Source organism: Triturus cristatus, chromosome 9 (assembly GCF_964204655.1).
Source record: "Triturus cristatus chromosome 9, aTriCri1.1, whole genome shotgun sequence".
NCBI classification, from domain to species: domain Eukaryota; kingdom Metazoa; phylum Chordata; class Amphibia; order Caudata; family Salamandridae; genus Triturus; species Triturus cristatus.
In genome coordinates, this window is record NC_140592.1 from 1,135,625,488 (window position 1) to 1,135,652,650 (window position 27,163).

General features: G+C 44.8%; 2 protein-coding genes across 2 annotated transcripts in view; one reads left to right on the top strand and one right to left on the bottom strand.

Annotated features, from left to right (window-relative positions):
- The window catches only part of HEATR4 (HEAT repeat containing 4), a 774,416-nt gene that overhangs the window by 195,270 nt on the left and 551,983 nt on the right, over window positions 1-27,163 (top strand). The gene's annotated exons all lie outside the window — the stretch shown is intronic.
- Window positions 435-26,814, bottom strand: LOC146799496 (acyl-coenzyme A thioesterase 1-like). Its single transcript, XM_085627061.1, has 3 exons — window positions 26,154-26,814; window positions 25,834-26,036; window positions 435-1,436 (listed from the first exon to the last, which is right to left on the bottom strand). The coding sequence occupies exons 1-3, from the start codon at window positions 26,608-26,610 to the stop codon at window positions 837-839; spliced, it is 1,260 nt and encodes a 419-aa protein (XP_085483187.1). The 5' UTR covers window positions 26,611-26,814; the 3' UTR covers window positions 435-836.

Sequence of the window (27,163 nt, forward strand, 5' to 3'; positions counted from 1 at the left end):
TTATATAATAAATACATATTTTTATAAAAAGTTGGTCTGGTTCTTTTCACTTAATCTATACTATAAAATTAAATTCTGGTAAAACAAGCTGCTTTACACTCCTTCCGGACTAAGCCTGAAGGCTGCTCTTCACAACTACCACTTACAGAGCTTTCTAAGGTTGCCTAAGACCTCTTAAATCACCTTAAGGGTTGTCTGGACTGGTGCTAGGTGTACACTTACATAAGTGTACATCATATCCCAGGCCAGCTTCACAGCAAGTAACATTCATTTCTAATATATATTGAAGTATTAACACTGTTGTACATTTGAAAAATAAAACAGACAGCACTCCCATTTGTGGACTGTAATTAGTGCCAGTGTTGAGAATAGCTGGTGCTAAACACTGAAAACCACTAGCCCAAATTAAGCACGGAAGACAACTTATCCAATAGTACAGTTTTGTGAAGAGGAAACACTTTTATTAAGGATGTCTAAACTGCTTACCAGCAGGAGAAACGAGGGGACAACATCAGTGACAGAATAACAATAAATGGGCAACTACTGGAATATTCAGTGTATGAGTAAGCTTTGCCTCTAAGGTGCCGAGTTAAGCAGTGAAATTATGCAACAGGAAATTTACTTAAATCAATGTCATGAAACAATCAGATTCGACATGCTGCATGTCGTACAAAAACAATGTATGTTAGAAACGGTCTCCATTGTAATAGCACCCAAGTTCTCTGAACTCTCACTGTTTGCTTAGAAAGTAAATAAAGCAAATGGGCCATTTCTTTGCCCCCAATATTGGCGTTTACCATTTAGGAGGAAAGAAACCTGTATTATTACCAGACCAATTATAGTTTGCCGTGTAAAGGTTCCTTATCCAAATGTTTGCGGAAAAAGGCTTGTATTTTCTTCCAAGCCCCCTCCTGTGCCCGAGAATGGGCTCCCGGTTCTCCTCCCCACATGACAGGCATGCCCACGAGCAAATGCATGGAGGCAGCACACATTGGAAAATATGGAGGCTCAATGTAATGCCCCGCCCCGGGGTAGACAACAACCTCTGGTCTTTTTTTTCCATGTGCCTCTACAATGCCGGCAGCTGCATTAGCCATGAACTCACTCTTCCAATTCTGGTCATCCTCTCCGACAATGAAAAGGAATTTCCCTTTAGCCTTCTCGACTGGAATCAAACTTTTGCGGTTCTCTGGTGCCAAAGGGTCGTCCAAGCAGTTTACGATGTTTGCAATACCAGGCTGCGGTAAAGTGGCGCGCTTTAGCTCTCCGCCGATTGGGACTAGAACCAGATCTTTGTAATGTAGTGCAGCGCCGACAGTGGTGATAGCACCATTAATGGTGGCAGTCGCAGTTATTCCTTTCAGAAGAGATGCCATGCTGAGGACAAGGTCACCTCCTTTGGAGTGTCCGAGAAGCCCGATTCCTGGGCCCATGACCTGGAAAGAAAGACAAAAAGATTATACAACTTTTGGAAAAAGAAATATTATTGAAGCAAAAATAAAGACTGGGTGAGCGGAGGTTCAAAGACACTACTGGTGCCAGAAGTTTCCTGTAGGAAAAGGGGCCATATCATTTATACATGCTAGGCACTACCAGTCTGCCCGCCTCACAATTTCTAACAAATGCAGTATTTAACAGGGCAATAATGTGTTGTGGCAGATGGGTCAGGCTGCACCGCTGAAGCATTAGGTATGACATCCTTTTCTCACCTTTGTCGGTTCGTTTCGTGGCCCTATAAATCAGTTCTACTTCAGACCCAGAAAGACTTCATGCAGCTTCAACGGGGATGGAAAACTGCAATAAACTGCGGCTTACACAATAAGGAATGGACCAGAATGCTGGAGCGTGTCCATACTTCATCACGCAATACCAGATTCTGTTACACCCAGCTCAACTTTCTCCATATGTGATATCTCACCTCACACTGGCTCAACATGATCCACAGCACTGCTGACAAAGAGTGCCCCAGATGAAAAACTAAATATTCACATGACCTGGTCTTGCATGGGGAGCACACAATACTGGCGGGAGGGGACAGCGGGCTTAGAGCACACAATAGACTGGGAAGATGGAAGTAGGTCTTTTAGGACTATCTCCCGCTTTGAAAACAATTGGCATGGGAGATAGCTGCTTTTGGCGAGACGGGCCCTTTCCATGCACTAGAAGTCACTGGTGGACCTTCTCACTGTAGGTGTAACAGGAAGGTCAAGCACTGGGCGCTAGTGGAGAAACCTACACAAAGAGAAGAGGAAAGAAGAGGTCTGTGACACCGCCTGATCGAGGAGGACTGGGCCATTATGGGAGCTTTTGTGAGGGTGGAGGATGAAGAATTGTATCTCTCCCTGCTCACAGACCAGGGCTGTGACAGACCCGGCGGAGGGGGGGGGGGAGGTGGTGGAGAGGCACTGTTGCCCAGCCCCCATGTGTTACACAGATGCACACCGACACAAGTATGGTGGGGGAAAAATAGGTGATCCTGGACAAATGCATACAGTTACGTTATAATTATCTGTTGACATGACTGTAGACGGCCCCAGGCACGGCTGGCGTTGCCTTATCTGAATGGTTCTGCTGCTTATGGGTACACCATCCTATTTTTCTTAACTTTTAGACTCTTGGCACCAAGATTTATGTTTTAGCTTCCCATCATGGAGCGAGTAATCCTGATTGATAGACTAATAGATAACATACTCTTTTGCTTGTCATGATGTGCTTATACTGTACTGTCTACAACCACCAATACATAAAGTTTTTTATTTTTTATTATAAATACGAAGCACGTTGAACAGTACTTTTTCGACTGCCTTTTAGAGAACTTAGTCGAGTATTATGTAATCTGGATTTAGTAGACACAAACAAGTTCTTAAATATATTTATAGAAGTATTAATTAAAAGGGGATATGTAATGTGAAAATTAAAAAACTACTACTCCCAAATCTCTGCTAAATTTGACATCATTACTTAAAATCTCACAAACAGACATGATTATCCCACATCTTTATGAAATTGTTATTATTTGTTGAAATGCATTAAAAGTCTGGGAAAGACCCAGATGCTAGATATTCACAAAATCAGTTCACATACAAGATCACGCGTAGCCAAACCCACTATGAAGTTCTAGGTCCCTCATCTTAATATGAATAGGCGAAACTTACTACTACTGGACATAATGTTCAATCCCGCTCATAAAACTATTCTCAACAAATGGAAAGACCTAGGTAAAAAAGTTGTTTATTTAGTGAAAGTGAAACCACCATAAATATTTGCAGGATATGACTCCCCAAATGCGCTTTACACCCATCCTTTGCTTCTCATGGTCCAAATCTTTTGGCAATTATGTCATCCTGATCCTACACAATTTAGGACTTAACACAGGAAAAACCTATGATGCTTATTTGCTTCATGCTCTATATCTCGGTCTCCTCTCTCGTGTCAATTTTTCCTCCTCAAGTATTCCATCCATTTATGCTAGACAAGGTCCCATCATAATCTCTCTGTAGCATAACCTCTATAATCTCACATGGACGTTGGACGACATAACCTACAGCTGGATCTCTGAGCTAATCCCAGATGATTTGATAAAAATGTAATTACAGGTTGCAAAGGAAATCCTTTCTGTGTCATAATTACCCTGATTTGTATGTAGGTCCATGCTTCGCACTCAGAATTATTGTCACTTGCTCTTTCTTATCCCTCCTTCCTGCTTATATTACCTTTTTTGAAAACAAAACTTTTCAAACTATAAAAAGCACTTTCAGGAGCTCACTTCTCAAATAACACTGACCTCCAAATTGTGCCCTTTTCTTTTTTATACATACTGCATCTTAACTTGGAAACATTACATCAAAACTTCCAAAGAATAAGCACAACAAACATGTAACACTAGGAGGAAAGGCATGAGATGAGACACAGATTGAAATCCTCTCATTGAAAGACCTATAACATAAAATGTCCACTGAAATTAAAGGAACAAATGACATATACACATTATTGAATGAGGTGCTGACACTCTAATTAAAACAGCATATTGTAACTTATTTCCTATACGGACACGTTTACAAATTATGTCTAGGGCAAGAAGGAGTGAGACAAGACACTATGGACAGTTAAGGAAATCGTTTGGGCTACTACAGGGATACCAAAATAAGAGAGCCCTCCCAGTCAGTTAAACTCACCCCTGAATGACACTGCTAAGAAAATGAGGGACCTGAGAAGACAGGCCAAAGTAGGTAAACACAGGGGTTAACTATTGATACTGGACATTAGGTTAGCGTAGGTACAGTCGAGGAACCAAACCACCAAATTATATTTCAATGACACATAGAGGATATACATATGTAGGGCACTACAACACAAACTGCAGTTGGGAAAGAGATACATTAAATACATGACTTGACCGGTGGACATTACATAGGGCCTGTTTTAGAGTTTGGTGGTTATCAACATCCACTTTATTACAAGTGTATTAGGATATAATGCACTTGCAAGTGGCGGATGGGATATTTGCCACACGCGTGACGGAGAACTCATCCGCCAAACATTAAATCAGGTGCTTAAATTTGATAAACTGGGCACAAAATATGCAAATTATGAATTGCTGATTATGTGAGGATGACAAGACAAAAGCCGTCTCTCAAGCGTGATGAAAAGAGATATGCTTGATGAAAACAAATATATACAAAAGACATTATGTTCCCCATTCTGTTATTTTTGTTTTATTGGTACTGATTAATGCACTGCAAAGATTGTATCTCGAGAAGAGACAGACACACGCACTAAATGTTCTAAGATTAATCTACATAGATTCCCCCGATATTTTAGCTATAGATCTGAAATCATGTAGTGATCTGAAAATCAGGATCTATAATGCCTACAACAGAGTTGTTCTGGGCTCTGATGATACGAATACTATCAAAGTTTTAGACCATGTACTATCCAAATCCATTGATAGTACCCCAGACCTGGTAGCAGGGGATTTTAATTGTACATTTGAACCTCTAGCCATGATCCCCCGAGACCTGACCGAGGAGTGAGATAGTGTTTGGCAGGTCCCACAGCTAGATCTCCCCCCAGTTAGGTGGACAAAGAGAGGCAGTCAGGTGCTGGCCCTCTCATTGCAACATGACCTGAGTGCCACAAATGGGATACCAAAATCAGACCAAAAAGGGGAGCTAACTTTTAACAGACCTGGCTGTGCCAGCAGGATCGATTACTGCCTAGTTGCACTTAGCCTTTGGGTATTAGTTAATGATATGGCAGTGGTCAGCCGCTTAGATAGCTACCATAATGCCCTGATCCTGTCCCTAATAAACCAGAGTGACAACATTACTGAAATGGGCAGTAGGGAAAGAAGAAGGATCTGGGAGAACTGTCCATCACAAACAATATGAGAACGATTAGATGGAACTGGGTGGAGGAACATCCAGAGGCCCTGCACTTAGCAAAAGATATAATACTCCAGAATGTGGAAGAGATGTTAAAACTCCCCAAAGATATGATAGTTTAGAAGCCGACTACCAGGCACGAAACTACGTTTAATGAGATTAGGGATCTGTTGGCTAAACCATGTAGGGAGCAGAAACCGAAGTACAGTCGGATCCAGCTTAAACAAGAACCCCAGCAGTTTAGTACAACCAGGATTGTAGAAAAGCCAAGGCTGGCCTTGTACGGGCAGCAAAAACTAACGTCCACTCTGATCTGTTGGCATGTAGAAAAAGCTATAGGAAAGCACTAGAGTTAGCCATGAAGAGAAGGGAAGGCTCACTTTGGTCCTACCTACAAAAGGAATCATTAGCCAAGGATTCTAAATCCTTCTGGAAACAAGCGGCTTACTGGCTAAATGGTAGGAAGCCGAAACTGGAGTTTACAGTTTAGCCAGATGAGTGGGTGACCCAATTTGGAGGGCTCTATGCAATAGTTAGTACTGAGGTTGAGGCTCCACTCGGAGAGCAAGGGGAAAACTCGAACAAAGCTGTGGAGGACCTGGTGTTCTCCATGGAAGAAACCTGGGTGGCTATCTGCTCAGTATTGCAGCTAGAGCCCCTGGCCCGACCGAATCCCAAACGATCTGTATAAAGAGGATTGTCTGGGCCCCCTACATTAATATGATTACAAATGCCATGCTGATGACGGCTGATTAGCCAGAAACCGGTCCCAGGATGCGTGGCTCCGGTCCAGGGAAGACATGGCTTGGCAGTTCGGGCTGGACTGTTCCCATGAGGCACAGGGTCAGACTGATTTGCATATGGCCATGTCATAACTGGGGTGGCGGAGTGAGCTAAAGAATGATGATGGATTAAACCCAGATCAGTTGACTGGGGGTGAGTACTTGCAATGTTCAACAGTCCGTCCATCATCCCCTTTGGTTTTGCTTTGTTTGCCCTAAGTTGGCAGGGTATGCCCAGACGTGGGTCCCTTGCACAATTTGCCACTGGATTCAAGCCAGCCTGGCTGATGTGGGCTGTTAGCCGGAAACCAGTCCCAGGATGCTTGTTTCAGGTCCAGGGAAGACTCGGCTTGGCAGTTCAGGCTGGACTGTTCCCATGAGGCACAGGTTCAAGACTGATTTTCATATAGCTGTGTCTGAACTGGGGTGGCAAACTGAGGTAAAGAATGATGATGGATTCAACCCACATCTGTGACTGGGGTGAGTGTTTGAAAAGTTTCAGCACTCCGTGCATCATTGCCTTGTCTTTGCTTTGTTCGCACTAAGTTGGCAGGGTATGCCCAGACATGGGTCCCTTGCTCACTTTGCCACTGGATTCAAGCTAGCCTGGCTGATGAGGGCTGTTTGCCCAAAACCAGTCCTAGGATGCTTGTTTCCGGTCCAGGGAAGACTTGGCTTGGCAGTTCGGGCTGGACTGTTCCCATGAGGCACAGGTTCAGACTGATTTGCATATGGCCATGTCTGAACTGGGGTGGCGGAGTGACCTAAAGAATGATGATGGATTAAACCCTGATCAGTTGACTGGAGGTGAGTGCTTGCAATGTTCAACACTCTGTCCATCATCCCCTTTGGTTTTGCTTTGTTTGCCCTAAGTTGGCAGGGTATGCCCGGACGTGGGTCCCTTGCACAATTTGCCACTGGATTCAAGCTAGCCTGGCTGATGTTGGCTGATTAGCCAGAAACCGGTCCCAGGATGCTTGTTTCCGGTCCAGGGAACACATGGCTTGGCAGTTAGGGCTGGACTGTTCCCATGAGGCACAGGGTCAGACTGATTTGCATATGGCCATGTCTGAACTGGGGTGGCGAAGTGAGCTAAAGAATGATGATGGATTAAACCCAGACCAGTTGACTGGGGGTGAGTGCTTGCAATGTTCAACACTCCGTCCATCATCCCCTTTGGTTTTACAAATGCCATCACAGCAGGCATGAATATTCCCCCCTCATGGAATATAACGGAAATAATCCCTATCTACAAGAAGGGTAATAGTGCTAATCCAGCCAGTTATAGGCCTATAAGCCTAATTAACTCACTGCAGAAACATTTCTGCAAGCAGGTGTTGCGACGAGTCCAGGTGTGGATCTCAGAGCATCATATTCTGAGTGACTTCAAGCAGGCTTCCGTGCTAACATCAGCACATTGGACCAGGTTTTCTGCATCTACTGGAGGGAGGTCAGTATTAGAGGGGGTAAACTATATGTTGGCTTTGTGGATTTACGTACTGCATTCGATCTAGTACAGAGAGCCAAGTTGTGGAGAATGTTGGCAGAGATGGGGCTACCTCATAACCTATTAGAAATTTGTATTCAGTTGCACTCCTCAAATACAGTGCAAGTTAGGTGGGGGGGGGGGGGGGGGGGACAACAATCAACTGACTGAGCAATTCTCTGTCGAATGCGGAGTGAGACATGGGTACCTTCTAGCGCCCACATTATTCTCCCTCTTTATAAATGGGGTGATAGATTACCTAGAGAGAGATGGATGTGATGCTCCGAAGGTGGGGGAGAGAAGAATATTGGCCCTACTCTTCGCGGATGACACCCTATTAATCTCTAAATCCCCCCATGGACTGCAACAATTGTTGAATAATTTTACTGGGTTCTGTAAGGAGCATGGCCTGGTATTAAACTAGGCTAAACCGAAATGTATGATCTTCTCGAAGAGGAATACCAAGCAATCAAAAAGAATGATGTGTGTAGGAAATAGCTCCCTAGAGCATGTTTCTGCCTATGTCTACCTGGGTATCCACATAACCTCAAAGCTAAATTGGGCGCCACTTATTGAAAAAGTCCGAATGTCATTAATCCAACAAACTGCTCACTCGAGTAAAATCCATAAAAAAGTGTCTAGGAAAGTGGCCCCAGCATTGGAAATTTATAATACCAAAATACTGGGGGGTGCCTCTTTATGGGGCTGAATTGTGGGGCATTGGTAAACACTAACTCCTACTTCTGTACAAAATCGGTTTCTTCGTTCAATGCTAAACCTTCCCATTAGTACCCCCTTGGCTCCTATGTTTTTGGACTTGGGCCAAAAACTACTAGCGCACAAGTTTGATTATAAACAGTTAACGTTTTGGCACCATCTGTGGTCTGTTAATGAGCTCTCCCCATACAGAGCAGTGACGATTGATCTCCTAAAGCGATCCCAGGTAAACTCTATTCCATAGTTTAGCTCCTTGAAGAATCTACTTACGAGACTTGGGCTGGAGGAGTAGTGGTCCACCCCTGAAAGATTGTCCCACATCCCAAAATGCAGGGTCAAAGAGATATATTGGGATAATAGGATGGTGAAGATGGCCAAACCAGTGGGTACACTGACCCAGGATTTTATGAGTTTAAAATTTGTCCCATTTTATGAGGAAACCATCGATGAAATTGTTCCACCACTGGCACAGAAATTATTTATATAATTCCGTGATAAAACTCTACCCACTAAACTGTTCTGTAAAAAGTGGTGTAGTAAGGCCCCCACAGATGATCAGTATCCCGCATGTAAGGTTTGCTCTGAATCAATAGCCCACTTGTTATTCTTTTGCCCCCATTATAGAAGCCTGAGGGGCAAGTGGATTGTTCAATTGTGTAAACTGATTGGAGGTTATGAGATTTTAGCCACTGACACTCTCATGGTGGTAATTTTTGGTTTGGCCAGATTTTGGCAAGCATTGTGGATCAAACGTTTTAAATGTATTATATGAGCTGCCTTCTAAGTTTTATCATTTATGCATATCAAATCCTGGGCCACTTCTAGAATAATGACTTTTAACTTTGCATTGTTTTAACTACTGTTGCATATTGCACTTTGGTTGCGATGTTACGATGCGCATGCTGAGAAAGATCTTCTCTCGGATTCCTCTCACAATCAGAAATGTCCTTATACAGTCGCTTCTAGTCAGTAGACTAGATTATGGTAATTCTCTACTGGTAGGGATCAGGGAAGATCTGTTATCAAGGCTGCAAGTTGTCCAAAATACAGCAGCATGCCTTGAACTCAACAAGCCCGCTCGAACTCCATCATTAACCCGGTTACGAGAACTGCACTGGCTCCCCATCAGGAAAACATCAGTCTTCAAACTCCTATGCCTGGCGTTTAAATCTCTCCATGGGCTAGGACCGGCATACCTAACAAAAAAACTAAAAAGGTATACTCTGGTGCGCCATTTGAGATCTACCAGTCAAAAGTTGCTTTGCACCCGGAGAATTAGGAAAGTCAAGATTGGTGGCTGTGTCTTTTCTCATCTATCCCCCAACCACTCGAACAGGCTGCCAGACGTTCTTCGGGTATGTTACAACTTGGCACACTTTAAGAAACGTCTTAAAACCTGGCTGTTTTTAAAGAGCACTGCCCAACTATGCTGTTTGCTACCCAATAAAAAAACGATTTGTATCACTTGTACCATTTTTATATTGTATGGCACTATGCACTTTATAAGATGATGATGATGATGATACTGGACATTAGTTTAGCGAAAGTACAGTCAAGGAACCAAACGAGCAAATTATATTTCAATGACACATAGAGGATATACATATGTAGGGCACTCCAACAAAAAACTGCAGTTGGGAAAGAGATGCATTAAATACATGACTTGACTGTTGGACCTTACACATGGCCTGATTTAGAGTTTGGTGGTTATCACATCCACCTTATTACAAGTCTATAAGGAGGGGGGCATGGCTAGCAGGCCATGCTGGTGGACGCGCTCTAGGGCAGTTCCGCATTATGGTCCGATTATCCAGCAAGAGCAGCTGACCACAGGCGCCATCCAGTTCCTGCTGCAGGCGCCGCTGACAAAGAACACTGCGCTACACACTGGGGGTGTGAAATAAGGGGCTGAAGTGCGGTATAGAACTGTGAGCGGACCCGCACTGGCCCTGATCGAGTCGCGTCTAGCGGCCATCTTGTCGGCTGGGGTGAGGTCTGTACACCGCTGATGAGACCAACGGCCAGGGATCTACCGAGCGGTGCCACGGACAACCAGCGCTAAACCTTGGCGGCCCCTGTGGTATGCCACCGGTGGGCGGTGGAGACGCTCTGGCACCGGGAGATGGTAGATGGCACATGGTGACTTCGCAGTGTGCCGCGGATAGAGGTGAGGTGAACTGCGTGAGCCCAGAAGAGTGGAGCCCAGAAGAGTGGAGCCCTACACGCGGCTGCTGGCATGTGTACCTGACCCCACGGAGCTGCTGGTGAAGTGCATGGCGTGACTGAGTGTCCGGGGACTGTGTCGAGCCTAGTCCCAGCAACAAAAGAGCAAACAGTGGGGGCACATGAGCATCACGCCAAGTCCCAGACAGGTGGAGGCCCAGAGACGTGTATCGCCTGGGAGACGCGGAATGGGGCGCGAGCAGCGAGAGAGAGGCCCAGAAGCGACGCCGGACTGGGCCACGCCTGAGATTGAGGAGGGAAGCGGCGTGCAGAGTCAGAGACCCCCGTTTTTACACAGGAGTACGGGCTTATGGGTGGCCTACGTCTTGCTGGGCATTGAGGTTGTGGGCACATCAAAAGTGAGCCAACCCGCCATGGTGCGAAGCGCTGAGGGTGGCTATCATGCCCCGAACAACGAGAACTGCCAAGGTGTGCGCCAACATGCTGTAAAGCAGGCCTGAGCGAAGGAGGCAAGTGGTGGCATGGGAAGCAGGCAAGTGGCGCTACCCACATCAGACGCTACCGGAGGCCGGCAGTATCCGACTCCAGGAAGTGTGTAGAGTCCCGTGGCCCCTGGTGTGAGGTGCGCAGCTGGGAAAGGCACGGCCACAGACATGATATACCCAAAACACGTTCAGCACTCCAGAGAAGTCGGAATAGTACCTGCTCCAGCGCGCATATAAAACGTTGCCCTAGCCCATGCATGATAGGTAGCGACAATGGGCAGATAGCGGGTGGGAACAAGCACGCAGTCCACGGCGCCTTCAGCATCACCCAAGCACCCAGACAATGAAAAGGAGACTGAAGAAAGGGCAGAGAGTCCCACCTTGGGATCGAAGATAGATAATGTGCTGCAGGCAGTGACACAGCTCAGTGTGTGTCTGGCGCAAAAGTGCACGTCTCTAGAGGGACGAATCGATAAAATTACATTGGACTTTACAATACTGCACGCAGATCATCGCAAGCTTGCGGAGAAGGTTGACGAGATAGAGGCTGAAATGGAAGTGAGAACACTAGCGGAAAAAGTGCGCACCCTAGAGAACAGGATAGATGATGCGGAAGGGGGTTACCGCCGCAATAATGTCCGGATCATAGGCCTGCCAGAGGGAACGGAAGGGCGGGACACAGTGTCGTACACGGAGGCCTGGATGTAAACTTTGATGCCGCCAAATTCCCTCTCCCCCTTTTTGGCAATAGAAAGGGCGCTGTAGGAGAGTAGGATCTGCTTCTTATAGTTACCCCCACTTTTTGCTGATGTTTCACTGTTTTCGACTTAGTCTGGCTGGGATCCTGCTATCTAGGATCCCAGCCTAGCTGCTTTCTCCTCTAAATTGATTGCATGTACACTCCAGATTGGATTCTGGGGTACCCTTATAAGTCCCTAGTATATGGTATACTATGTACCTAGATTATGAAAGGTGAAGGTGCACACCCAAGTTAGTCAAAGCTATGAGAAATAATGATGTTCAACTCAATGGTGCTACGGTACTGCACCCGCTGTCTCTCCTAGTGCCTGTGAACTGACTAGAAATGTGACTAGCAAGAAAACATGCTTGTACCGTGCACTGTTCACTGGGTCTCCATCTGGACTCTATCAAATAATCCAGTTTTATCAATAATTAAACGTGTTAATAGACAATATTCATCCTGAAAACATTGTATTCAATGTGTTCACAAATTATACATTATACATTTTCAGGGCTCGAAAAATCCACTCAACCGCTCGCATATGCGAGCTGAATTTAACGAGGGTGAGCTGTTTTTAGGTCCTACTCGCTCTTTCTGGTGAGTAGGAAGACAAACTAACTTTTGTCCTCTGTCTCTGAAAACGGAGCAAATGTGACAAGATTTAAAGGCAATTTTATTGCTCACAAAGTTAATGAGCAATAAAGATGCCTTTATATCTGGTTATCTTGTCACATTTGCTCCGCTTTTAGAGACGAAGGTCAAGTAGGTTGCAGTTAGGTCGAGGAGATTTATCAAGATACTAGACCTGCAGGACTCGTACCATTTTTTTGATTTTTCGAGCCCTGATTTTCTGTTCAACAAAATCATGTGATTTACAGTAAATACAATTTTCATATTTGCTCTGAATTATTCATAATACAAGTCAATCTTGACGTAACATAAAACAAAGAAGATCAGTTCATCTGTTTTTCAAAAACGACCCAATGCATTTTGGGACTGTGGAGTCCCTTCCTCAGGGGCAAACCTAAAAAGAACATCCTCAAATTACTCCATTTGTGTATGTCATTTCAGACTCTGGTAGAATGCATTACCCAATATAATGTGCTTGAATGGAAATCCTGAGTTAAGTGTAAAGAATTCTAAGTTAAGTATAAAAAATGTGTGGTATTATATCTAAGCATTGATAGTTGAGGAGTTTCATGCGCATACGTTTGTTCACCCAGTGGTGCTCAAGTGAAAATAGGAAAAAGTGCAAGCCAGCAATAAAAAACTCAACCGCAATCAGATGTGCGTAGTGAAATATTCCCCCTAGTATAGTGGCTAAAAAAACAACAAAACTGTCAGTGCAGCTAACAATAATACCACTTCTAATGTTGGGAACAACTAGTATCTCACCATATGTTGTCAGCAGTGCTCAATAAAGTTTAGACAAGTTCTCGTCTTTACTCGAAATGCTGTAATGTCAAAAATAATGACATGACGTAAATAACAGAATCACTCAATTCTCGGTTTGTAGGCAACCTAGTTGCAAGTATCCTCCCCTCCCAATCAGCGATGTATAAAAAAAACGACTTTCGTGCATGCTCCTGAATATCCTGTACCAGACGCTGTGTGAAGAAAACGCAAAAATAATGTAGACGTCGCTAAACAAATACATATAGGTAAGGAAAAAGCCTTACCGAAATAATAATAGTAGATAATCCAAGATGCAACCGTGTAAGTAAGGATTCGTGTCGGTGGAACCGCATAAAAAAGTTTGAACCGTAATTTTAAACAAACGGACTAAAACGGATATGGACCCAGTCACGTGATGAGAATAAAGAGTAAAAAAGGACAAAATGTAGTTCCATGCGGAAACTAAAGAACTAAAATGAGCCAATGAGAAAGGACGAGAGGTAAAAAGAGGACACTGAGTTACCTTTAACATTTGAAAAAATGCAAATGCGAACAGATACTGAGAGATACTAAATTTGATAGTAATGAGAGAATAAAAGATGATGACGGATAAGTGAAAAGAGAGAAGATAAGAAAAATAAAAGTAATAAGGCAGTAATGGACAGATAATGAGGAGTCTAAAGTGCTAAAGTGATGGGAAAGATGAGAAAAAACTGAAAAGAAACGCTATAAAAGATATCTGTAACGATGAAGGCAATTGATGGTGAAATATTATTTGTCCATGACGGGACACCGCAACCTCGTAAGGATATCACAACACTAGAGACCCCACGGTCGGCATGATAAAACGAGCTCAGAACACCCAATACTAGTAGGTGTTTGGCTATAGACTGATAATTATGGGATGAACAACTGACAAACTATAATCCCAGGCAGTGATGGCAATAAAAATAAAAACAAAAATAAAAATGCTATATTCAAATGTGGTCAGCGTGATGAAACGTGCTCAGAACCCAATACTAACAATAAAAATGCTATATTCAACTATAATTCCTATACCTGGTACATCAGTTCGGCGCAACACAAAAAATATAAACTGTGTTATAAAGTGAACCACCACCATATAAAAAATGTTAGAGCTGTGATTGTAATAATGTCAATGATGGACTAATACCACGTAAGTGCATTCCTATCATATCTAATATATGTTACAAAAAGCAACTCATGTTTAACCGGTCATTTAACCCAAACAGGATCATAGTGTTCAAATTTTTTATCCAATGTATTTCTCTTTGGAGAAGCTTCTTAGTAATATCTACCCCGGGGCGTACTGACTGGATCTCAATGATTTGAAACCTCAACTGAGAGATCATATGTCTTGCCTCGTCCCAATGTGTTGCCAAGGAAGACGTAATACTGTGATTTCTAATTTTGCTTTTATGTTCCGTTATCCTAATTTTAAGTTTCCTTTCCGTCTTCCCAACATAAGCTTTACCGCACGGACATTTAATACAGTATATAACGTTTTTCGAATTACAGTTACTAGTATGCTGAAGTTTTATTTTCTTCCCAGTAGATGGGTGTCTTAGCACGTTTCCTGTTATCACATTATTACAATGTATGCAATTGTTACATTTAGTAGTGCCTTTATATGCAATCACTTCTTTGTGTTGTGATGGAGACGATATTAATGATCTGAGGTTTTTGCCCCTTGTGTATGCATAAAGGGGTTTCTTCGAAAAGATACCGTTAAAATTCGTCTCGTTCTCTAACATCTCCCATCTTGAATTTATGATTCTTTTGACTGATTACGAAGATGTAGAAAATTTCGACACAAATACCAGTCTGTCTTCATTTTGTTTTTCCTTTGGAAATAATAAATCTTTACGTTCTTTGCTTTGCGCCCGTTTTAAACAATCCTCAAGAATGTATTCAGGGTAACCTCTTGCAGTGAATCGTTGTTTGTATTCTAACTCCTTCTGAACTGTCGTATGTACCTCTGAACATATTCTTCTAATGCGGATAAATTGTGAAAACTGTAGATTTTTTAATAAGCTTTTAGGGTGGAAACTTGTATAGGCAAGTGCATTGTTCCGGTCAGTGGGTTTTTGATACACTTTGGTCTCAAATTTCGTTTTTTCAACCGATTTGATGACAAGTACATCTAAAAAGTGGATACTGTATTCTTCTATGTGGTAGGTAAACTGGATCCTCGGATCAATGATATTCAGTGTTTCAATCATCGTTACTAGTTTGGCTCTAGATGATGAGCATAGGATAAAAATATCATCAATATACCTACAGTACATTTTCATGCTTTGCCACCACTCAGGGTTCGTCATAATATTTTCATATTCAAATAGGGCCATGAAAATATTAGCATATGCTGGGGCCCCCGACAAACCCATGGAGGTCCCCGTTAGTTGTGCATAGAATTGACTCTGCCATTCAAAATGGCTATGATTTAGACAAAATTTCAGTAATTTTAGGATGAAGATTTTTTCCATATTAATGTCTCCTAGTCGTAACAGTGCCCATTCTACTGCCTCTAGGCCTGCTTGATGCGGTATTGATGTATATAATGCTGTTACATCTATGGTACATAGTACTATTGTTGAAAAGTCTATTCCATCATCAGCCTCCAATTTTTGAAGAAAATGCGTTGTGTCCTTAATGTATGAACTCCAGCTCTGAACAAATTGTTGTAAATAGTAGTCCAAAAATGTCCCTATGGGATCAAACAATGATCCACATCCTGATACTATAGGACGAAATGGTGGATCCATAGCATTTTTGTGTATCTTAGGGATCATATACAATTTTGGTCTTCTAGGATTAATAGTAGTAAGATAAGTTCTATTTTGATCAGTGATCCAATCGTTTTCAGTCGCCTCATCCAAAATCTCAGCCAAGATTTTCTCTAATTGTGCTGTGGGGTCATTTGGAAGTTGCATATATGTGTGATCATCAGCCACATGTTCATTCACCTTAGAGATGTAATACGATGTGTCTATAACGACGATTGCACCTCCCTTATCCACCGGTTGCATAGCAATTTCCAGGTTATTGGCTAAAGATTTGATTGCCAATCTGTCTTGTTTAGTAAGGTTATTTAATCTTCTAGATTGATAATTAATTTGTTGTAAGTCTTTTTGGACCAAAATTTCAAAAGAATCCAGTATTTTATGAGAAAACGGTGGAATAAAAGTGCTTTTGAGTTTGAAAGGACTCACATTGGCGGTTGTTTGGTTTTGCTCAGGCGGAACAACATTTGTGAAGTAGTGTCTTAATCTTAAAAGTCTCATGAATTTATAGAAGTCAGCTTCAACTTGTAGGATTGTACACGTATCTGTGGGGACAAATGACATTCCACGACCTAAAATGGATTTTTGTTGCGAGGTAAGTTGATGTGATGAAATGTTAATCACTAAATCACAGTCTTGCCGCTGTGCAGTGATTTGCCGCTTCTTTCTCTGTCCTCTCTTTGCTTTTCTAATGATGATGTTACACTGCGGTCTGATGTTGACGGTGGCCGACCTTGGTCTGGTACTTGGGATAAAAAAGAAACTTGAGGGGCTGTTTGAGGGATTTGGCGCAATTCAGTAGATGGTCCTGCTGTTTGTGCTTGAGAAACAAGAAATCTTGCCGGTGTTCTGCTGGTAGTGGTCTTTTGGTCAGAAACAGAACTTTCATCCAAGGAAGTGGTTCCTTTCTTATGATCAAATCTTCTTCTAGTGTAGATATCGGCCCATGTATAAACTTCATTCAATTTATAGTCCATTGTGTCCCTTTTATATATGCGCAATTTGCCCTCCTGCAATTCCTTCTCATATTTCTCCAATTTTTGATGGAGTACTTCCAATTGTAATTTCCACGCATTATCCTCCATTCGAAGTTCTAATTCATCTTTCAAAGTGTGAATCTCCTCTTCTAGGTCTCGTATTGTTTTAGAAAGTTCTTCAATAATGAGTAGGATCAAATCAAGCGAACATTTATTTAGGATGGCATACCATTTCTCCATAAATAGTGGGTTTAAATGGAAACGGAATAACATGGGTTTGATTGCCAGGCGTAGGCCCCGTGGTATGCGTTTCACCTTATGATATTGTACAAGTGGAGAGGCATGAAGCTTCTGGTTAAGCTGACATCTGGTGATAAATTCCAACTGTCTAAGTTGTTGTGCGTCTGAAATTTGTACCTCCTGTATAAGTGAATAAATTTTACTGGCCTCATCAATAGTGTATACTTTGGTTACTGCCCTATTGTCCGTAATGTTTGTAATCGCATCAAATGACATTTTTATAATTAGGGGGTGCAACCTTCTAAGGACACAGGGACAATAAGATTATGAAAGGCGAAGGTGCACACCTAAGTTAGTCAAAGCTATCTATGCGAAATAATGATGTTCAACTCAATGGTGCTACGGTACTGCACCCGCTGTCTCTCCAAGTGCCTGTGGACGGACTAGAAATGTGACTAGCAAGAAAACTTGCTTCTACCATGCACTGTTCACTGGGTCTCCATCTGGACCCTATCAAATAATCCAGTTTCAACAATAATTAAACTTGTTAACAGACAATATTCATCCAGAAAACATTGTATTCAATGTGTTCACGAATTATACATTATACATTTTCTGTTCAACAAAATCATGTGATTTACAGTAAATACAATTTTCACATTTGCTCTGAATTATTCATAATACAAGTCAATCTTGACGTAACATAAAACAAAGAAGATCAGTTCATCTGTTTTTCAAAAACGGCCGATGCATTTCGGGACTGTGGAGTCCCTTCCTCAGGGGCAAACCTAAAAAGAACATCCTCAATTTACTCCATTTGTGTATGTCATTTCAGACTCTGGTAGAATGCATTACCCAATATAATGTGCGTGAATGGAAATCCTGAGTTAAGTGTAAAGAATTCTAAGTTAAGTATAAAAAATGTGTGGTATTATATCTAAGCATTAATAGTTGAGGAGTTTCATGCTCATAAGTTTGTTCACCCAGTGGTGCTCAAGTGAAAATAGGAATAAGTGCATGCCAGCAATAAAAAACTCAACCGCAATCAGATGTGCGTAGTGAAATATTCCCCCTAGTATAGTGGCTAAAAAAACAACTAAGAACTGTCAGTGCAGCTAACAATAATACCACTTCTAATGTTGGGAACAACTAGTTTCTCACCATATGTTGTCAGCAGTGCTCAATAAAGTTTAGACAAGTTCTCGTCTTTACTCGAAACGCTGTAATGTCAAAAATAATGACATGCCGTAAAATAACAGAATTACTCAATTCTCGGTTTGTAGGCAACCTAGTTGCAAGTATGCTCACCTCCCAATCAGCGATGTATAAAAAACGACTTGTGGATGCTCCTGAATATCCTGTACCAGACGCTGTGTGAAGAAAACGCAAAAATAAGCACAAGCTCCTTGAAGTTTGTCGATGTAGACATCGCTAAACAAATACATATAGGTAAGGAAAAAGCCTTACCGAAATAATAATAGTAGATAATCCAAGATGCAACCGTGTAAGTAAGTACTCGTGTTGGTGGAACCGCATAAAAAAAGTTTGAACCGTAACGTTAAACAAACGGACTAAAACGGATATGGACCCAGTCACGTGATGAGAATAAAAAGGACAAAATGTAGTTCCATGCGTCACATACTATGTACCTAGGGCATAGGTACCCCAGAGGCCTCTCAGGGGCTGCAGCATGTATTATGCCACCCCTGGGAGATCATTCGAAATGACAAAACAGGTCTGCTACAGCAGCCTGTGTAAGGTGGTGCATGCACCCCTTACTTAGATCTAGGTTAACTATATCTATCCATATCACTGCACATATAAACCTATCAGTCACCCCTATGGCCGGCCTTATCAATCCTGAAGGCAGGGTGCTGGGTTTTATGTGAGAGGGTGCACCTGCATGAGCAGAGCCCCTCTGCAGCCTTCGGAACCTCTATTCCGGGGTTGTTTGCGATGCAGCCTATCATATACTCTTAAGTGAATTATAATCTCGCGGTAAATGCTAACTTTAAAACGACTGCATGGAAAAATGTTGTGTTTGGTGTCAAACACCTTGGAATCATACCTCCACACCAGTAACTGGTGTGGGAGGTTTATTCCACCCTACTAGAGGGAGAAATATGACAACACCAGTACACCCGGTACCAGCCTTCTCGACCCTGGCATCACAAGATGGATGCTGCCAGCCACAGACACGAGTCTGCCCTCCTGATACTGGACGAAACTCCGGCAGGGGATGGCTGGACAATAGGTTTCCTGTCACAGGGAGGTGTGACCACCTCCCAGACAGGCTTTCGTGTATTGGGGCTGGGTGGGTGCACTCCAAGAGTGCTTTAATGTCTGCACTGGGGGCACCTTTGGTGTCCCTGTGCATAGTCCAACTCAAACCGGTTGCAGGAGCCAATTGCTCCTGCTCTAGCGCGAAACTGGACAAAGGACATGGTGTAGCCACCCCTCTGTCCTGACCCTCCCATAGGTGGGTCCCCAGAGTTTGTCCCACCCCTTCCTTGGGTATGAAGCAGGAACGCCTGGCTACAGGACTATAGATTTACCTGGACTGAACTCTGCTACAGAAGCCAAATACTTCAACTATCTACACTACGTTGGATGACCGAAGAATCTCCCTTGGAGTAAAGGAGTTACTCCCCTGCAAGGCAGGCACCTGAAATGCATCTGACCGGATTGCATCTACGCAGTTCCTGACGGACTCCGAAGATTTTGAAACACAGGAGGTGGGTTCCCAAGCTTCCCCGAGGCCGATCCGTGCTCTCAGGAAACCTGAGATCCGCAGCCCTCGTGGGGACCGTGCAACCCGTACCCCTGGACACCGTGCACATTTGCAGCAGCATATGCTTTCAGGCGATCCCTGAGGCTGTGCTTTGGGCTACTTGTAGTCCAGACCCCAAACAGTGATTCCACCGAAGATTACCGGTCTACACTCCACGAGTGTTCCGTGGGCTGGTATTTTGTGATCCCTCTCGAGGTCCCTTCGTGACCCCTGGTCCGTCGACCTGTGGGTCCCTGAGAAGGGAACTTTAACTTTCTGTGGGCTTTCCTGGTTGCTCCAGACGTGCCCTGAATCTCCATCGCTTGGGGAGTCCCCAGGACCTTTCTGGTCCTCACCGAAGCATCTTTTTCTTTACTGCGCGAGTTGCAGTTGCCAAGGCTAGTTGGTCTCCAATCCGGAAACTGACCCCCCCCAGCACTCGACATCCTTCGTGGGACAGCTCGCCTGTAGACTTTGGTCATCGTCGACGTCTCATGGTCCCCGTGGCTGCAGAGTCAAGCTTCACCTCATCTCACCCGAAGCACCAGACATCGGTGGGCATTCGTTTACCGAGCCCCTGGTCACCCTGAAGTGACCCAGACTCTGTCCCCTCTGCTTTCAGGTTCTTCTCAGCTCCGATCCAGGCTTGGATCACACCATACCCTTCTCATCTTCCTGGCAGCAGCACTTCTTCGCAACACGCCATTGAAATAAACTAGCGTTTCCGACACCACTTGACCCCTATGCACCCGGCTCTCCTGGGATAGGTAACAGGGGTACCTCGGTACTCTCACGGGTGCTGGCCTTAGAACCTTCAATGTTCCAAAGGGTTTTCTTAAAGTCCTCTCCTAAGTGTCCTAATCGTTAAAATTCCAACTGTGACTTTCCCATAGAATTGTACGGAGTTCGCGGCTGTGTTCTCACACTGCACGGTTCCCCCTTGGGTCACTACCTTGGGTGGTTCCTTGGGGTCCCAGCGATTCTACGTGCTCTAGGCACTGTGTCTAGTCAAGTCGTGGTTGTTATGCCACTTTCTTAATATATGGTTTGGTCTCCCCCTGGGGCCCACTGTGTATTGTGCTATTTAGTGTTATTCTAGTGCTTTAGTATTGTGTATCCTGTGCTCTAATGTCATAAAGAGGTTAGTAGAGAGTGTTTAGTAATAAATACATATATTTTATATATATCTTGTGTGGTTCTCCTTTCCTTTGGTCATTCAGTAGGTTATAATTTGGTAAACCAAGCTGCTTTACATTCCTTCGAGACTTAGCCTGAAGGCTGCTCTCCATAGACCACTAGGATAGCTTTCAATAAAGGTTGTCTTTAACCTAATCATTAATAACGGTTGTTTGGACTCGTGCAAGGTGCCCACTATAACTAGTGGACAGCATATACCAGGCAACTTCTCACAGGAGCATAGAGTCCCGTCGGGTTGGCGACAGACAGGAGCTAGACCTTGCCTGTACCAAATCTGACTCCTCAACTACAAAGACAGGGACGCAATATTGCAGGAGCTGCGTAAACTAGAATAGGTCCGAGTTGAAAACTCAAAAGTGATGTTCTTTCCGGACTATTCCCTTGGTGTGCAGCAGAAAAGGGGCACGTTTATGTCAGTTACTTTTTCTCCCACCATGGGGCCGGAGGCCCTGCTGTAGAGGCAGGATGAGACGCAGTGTGTGTAGAAAATCGCTGCTATAGGGCCTGAGCTTCAATCGTCTCACTGCGCCCTTAGTTGAGGCTACCCCCCCTCTACACACACAGTACCACGGCACATAAGGCCGATAGTTGCCGTACGGCGTAGTTCAAGGTTTGGGCAGATACACGTTGTCCCTCTGCCCTGTCCCAGTTCCACCACACAATGTCTAATTCCCCACATAGCATCGCACCACCACACCGCACAGTGAGATGGCAGAATAGGCCTAGGCCACACGTGCATGCCGCTTGCCCCCCTTACAGAGTAACCAGCCAACTGACCATGCACGCTTTTTGTGTAAATAAATAATAAACACTTGGAATGTCAGGGGTATGCCCGCGCGCAGATATAACACATATGCATACTTAAAGAGACACGCGGCACATATCACACTTTTACAGGAAACGCTTATATCGCAGCCCGAGATAAACAGACTGCAGCGAATGTGGAGAGGACAGGTGTTTGCCACAGGCTACTCATCATACATGAGGGGAACGTTAGTATGGGTCAGACCAGGCACACACTATGTATTGGAAGAAACGGAAATAGATATTCATGGCCGATTTGTGTTGACAAAAGGCAGGGTCAATGGCAGGCAGATAGTACTGGGATCAATATATGCCCCGAACACTGACCAATCCCCATTCTGGCGTACACTGTCAGCATAGCTATCCCAGTGGTGTTATATTCCTTGGATCAATATATGCCCCGAACACTGACCAATCCCCATTCTGGCGTACACTGTCAGCATAGCTATCCCAGTGGTGTTATATTCCTTGGCTGTTTGGAGGGGACTATAATGCAGTACTGGATACAGGCTTAGATAGATCCTTCCCGCCGCTACAGCAGGCGACTGCTACATCCAACGCTAAAGGTTTGACTGAGTGGCTCTGCAGTTGGGGACTGGTAGACTTATGGAGGATGTTGAATCCAACTACACGCCTCTACTCAAACTACTCACACCCCCATGGTCTACATGTGTGCCTAGACAGGTGTGTAGGACACACAGCATTACTAGCAGACTGCATCAATGCGGATTACCTGTGGCGCACACATTCTGATCATAATCCGCATACGTTACAACTAGGTGGAGTCGATTTAACGCCGGTCACCAAGTTGTGGAGACTGCAGACAGCAGCACTGGAAGACCCCCCCTTTAGAGACTTGGTGGGATTGGCTATAGCAACGTACTTTGACACAAACGAGGGATCAGTGACAGACCTTGGGGTGCTATGGGATTCTTAAAAGGCAGTGGAACGGGGACAATGCCGTACTCTGACTTGGAGCTTACTCCGGCAGCTGGACCGTGAGGCTAAACAAATAGAGGACACCCTTCTCCAACTTGAAACTGTCTTAGTAGTGGGTACTGGCGCGCAACAGGTGCTCGTTGATCAGCAACAAAAGCATGTTGAGGTAATGGAGAGACTGCGCTGTCTGTATTATGAGGCGCTTTCGGCCCATACTCATGCTCTGGCTGATAAGGCGGGGAGGCTCTTGGCAAGACTAATTCAGCAAGACCGTGCACAGCAACCCACATTGTGCTTGAGAACAGGAGCTGGGCAATTGCTAACACGCCAATGCGACATACATCGCGAATTTGCCGCCCATTATACAGAAATCTATAAACCAGTAATACAGGTCACTCCGGAGGAGCTGGAGACATATCTGTCCCAGCTGCCCATGCCGGTGGTAGATGACTCTCAAATGAGCCAATAACGCTACTAGAGGTGCAGTTAGCGGTTCGAGCAATGGCCACAGGCAAGGCACCAGGTCCGGATGGCCTACTGGCGGAGTTTTACGAGGCATACCGAGACGTACTTGCCCTGAAATTGCTTGCATTATACGTCACTGCGCAAGAGTCAGCCATTTTACCTCAGTCGCTACGTGAATCCCTGCTTGTCTCGCTGCCCAAGCCGGACAGGGACACAGAGCTCCTGGGCTCATACCACCCATTGGCACTGCTAAATTCAGGTTATAAAATACTCACCAAACTGCTGGCAAGCAGACTGGCTCCAGTGGTCCCACGGCTGGTACATGGAGATCAAAACGGGTTCGTACCAGCATGTAGCACGTCTCTCAACCTGAGACGGTTTTTTTAGAGTCGCCCACTACTCTAGAGAGCGATGGCCAAACTCTGGATGCTTGGTATTGGATCTGGACAAACACGTTTGACACGCTCGAGTTGGACCTTTTATTTACCACCTTAGCCAAATAGGGTCTAGGTGATTACTACGTAGGCCTAGTTAAGCTGTTCTACACGCGTCCCACAGCACAAGTCAAGACAGGCCCGTATGTCTCCCAACCTATTCCAATTGGCCGGGTGACGTGACAAGTTGCCCTCTTTCCCCGCTATTGTTCACGCTGCTGCAGTGGGTGGCCCGCTGGCTTAGTGAGCGGCATTTCGCTGACACTGCTACACAACAACCGGGTTATACCCAAGCACAGATAGTGACCCTGTTTCATCCAGGTAGGAAGGGGATGGGTCCCACCCAGCAACTGGTGAAAGTGGCATACACCTGCTACCGGCGAGTCCTGCGACTCACCAAACAGATTACCACATATGCCCCGCCCTACCAATACTGGGCACGCTGAGGCGGCGGCAAGAAATTACAGTAGCGGACCTTCGCACATGGGATGACGCAGGGATCCAGACGATAGGAGATTTATATCAAGATGGACAGTTGCTCCCGTTCGATGCGCTTGTGAGCGCATATGATCTACCGCAGGGCCAGTTTTTACTACATGCAGCGCTCACCGGAACGTGGCGGTCCCTTTGGTGGGACATAGCAGAAGAACCAAAAACAGATTTAACACTCCAGTACCTGCACATAAGGAGTGCAGGCCGACATCTCATCAGATGGTCGGCTGGCGGAGTCCTTACGGACGCATGCAGCGGCCCCACTAGTGAAACTAAAAGAACACTGGGACACAGATCTGCAGAGCCAAAGCACAGACCTGGAAAGGGCAAAAATATTAGAAAGCCCTACCTACATACCGAGGAATGCAATGTCTCGGCTAATACAATATTATATAACAAAAAGAGCTTACATGACAACCGCCTCAATTAATCAAATTTTCAACTGAGAGGATGCGTGGTGCCCCCGCTGCGGACTGGTGGGAGGAGACCTCATACACATGTTACGGGCATGTAATAAGCTGATTGCTTACTGGGAGACTATCACAACACAATTAGAGAGCTGAACGGACCACGAAATGGAATGTAACTGGGAGGTGTGCTTGCTGGGCCTCTACCAGAGGACTAAGAAACATAAAGTGACAACCCGCTTTATAGACCTGGGAATCATAGTGGCAAAGCGCCTCATTACTAAACATTGGAAGTCCCCTGACCCCCCGGCAGTGAAGGCAAGGTATCACTTCATGATATGCTGGGCGCAAGCGGAAAGAGTGGCGCTCCGGCGTGAAGATGCCACCGGCATACGCAAGTCGCCATAGCATGGGATACAATACTAATAGACCTCCGGGGCGCATGGCAGGAAGATCTGGGGACACAGGGGCTATCCCAGACGACGAACAGGGCACAGGAGCACGCTGAGGGTACCACATTGTAGATAGAGTTCCCCTACCCAATAGGCACCATCCCCGAAGTGGGGCAAGGGCAGTAGGCGCGTAGAAACCCCTGACATGTATCCAAGATAACACACACTAAAACTGGGACATAAGTGCGAGAGATGCTGGTTAAGGACGGCGCGGTGAGCCTTATGTGGTGCAATGTAGTGGCAAATCCATCTGCGTGCAATACAATAATTTTGTGAGATGCTATTCCCCTTACCCCTAACCCCCTTATCCCACTGTTCACTCCCGACGAGTTAGCATGTTATTGCAAGCAGTATTGTATACCTTCTTGTCAAATATTTGTAGACAGCATATTATGTTGTTATAGCGAATGCTGTACAAATTTTTCTTTGGTACCAGATGCAGAACTTGCAGCAAAAAAGTTTATCAACTGGTGACAAGTAGTGACCGGATAAGATGCAAGTATGTGATTCAAGTCGTTTGTAAATGTTATTATGCATGGAAATTAATAAAACTAATAAAGAAATTAGCCTGTTTACACCTAGGAATTCCCCTATGAAAACCGATGCTTCGATCTCGCTGGCATGCTTTCTAGAAATTAAAATATCAAGAGAGGTGTACATTTAGAAGTGTAGTCTACCTGAGGGTGTCGCAGCATGTAGTTTACAGCATCCTCAAAATATTCCAAATGGAATTCTTTCATTTGCTTTGGGAGGTCCCCATAGCCGTAGTACGCTAAGGCCAATGTGGCAAAGCCACGACTGGCTAGAAGACTCGCTCTGTACTCAAGAAGGCCCCCACCAGTGCCATAAATGTCAATAATACCAGGGAAGGGACCGGGCCCTGTAAGAACAAAGAAAGATTTGAAAAAGTCTGAACTTTATAAACTCAATGTTAGCAGTTAGTCATTACGGATTTGTTTTAAACGTTTTTCAGCCATAAGCATTACCCATCACTCACCTGGTGGCTGGAAAAAGGTTGCTCTGACCTTGCCCTCGCGCACGGGGATCCTCTGCACCCCCTCTCGCAGGAAGCTTCGCTCGTTGGTGACCTGGGCAAGGAGCTGGCCAGGGGGGTCGTGACCCTCGTACACTTCAAAGTCCACAAAGAAGGGGGTCAGGACGTCTCTCTTCACCAGGCGCCTGTGTGGGGTCTCTGGAAGCAGCGACCACACCAGCCCCATGGGCTCCACCCCCGTGTAACTGCCCCCCAGGGCTGGGGTGCTAGTCAGGTTCAGCTCCCCGCTGCTGTCCGCCCTATACTGGGCGGAGGATCGGAAAGACACCCCCGTCTCATCAGTGAGAGAAGCCCTGAGTGTGACCTCCTGCAGCGGCGAGAGGCCACTCACTGAGATCCGCACAGGGTCATCAAACAGGCACTTGGCAGAGGGAGCGATCCGGACACTTACTGTAGACATGGTAGCTCTGCTGAGGGCGGCACGAACCCCCACCACCCTGCTCGCCCGAAGACAGATGGTATTCTGTCCCTTTCAGTGAGGAGCGGCGTTTCTTAAAATTGTGAAATGTGACAGATCTGTGAGTAGCGTCTGCGAGTGCAAGCGGGGTCAAAGCTCTAAGCACACCTGATGGAAGGTGATTTGGCGCCTGTCAATGCAGACGCTAATCCCACCCTCAAGGTAACAAACATCAACATAAAAGAGAGACTACACCGAGCGCTCTCCATCTGGAACTGTCGAGCGTTCGAACGTCAAGTTGTATGTCATAGAACAGCAAGCATTTGGGACCCTAAGCGTATTCAGCCATTGATTCAGCACATTACCCAGAGTGCTTCAACATCTACTTTATGTGCCACTTGTGAACGGCCACGCACTGCCAATGATGGGCTTCCGTTCTATTTAATGAACATATGGCAAATGCTCTTCAAAATCAAAATATATATATTTCTTTAACAAAGAAGCTTTGACACTAATAGTCACGGTATAGCATTGCACTGAGAATTACTTATTAAAG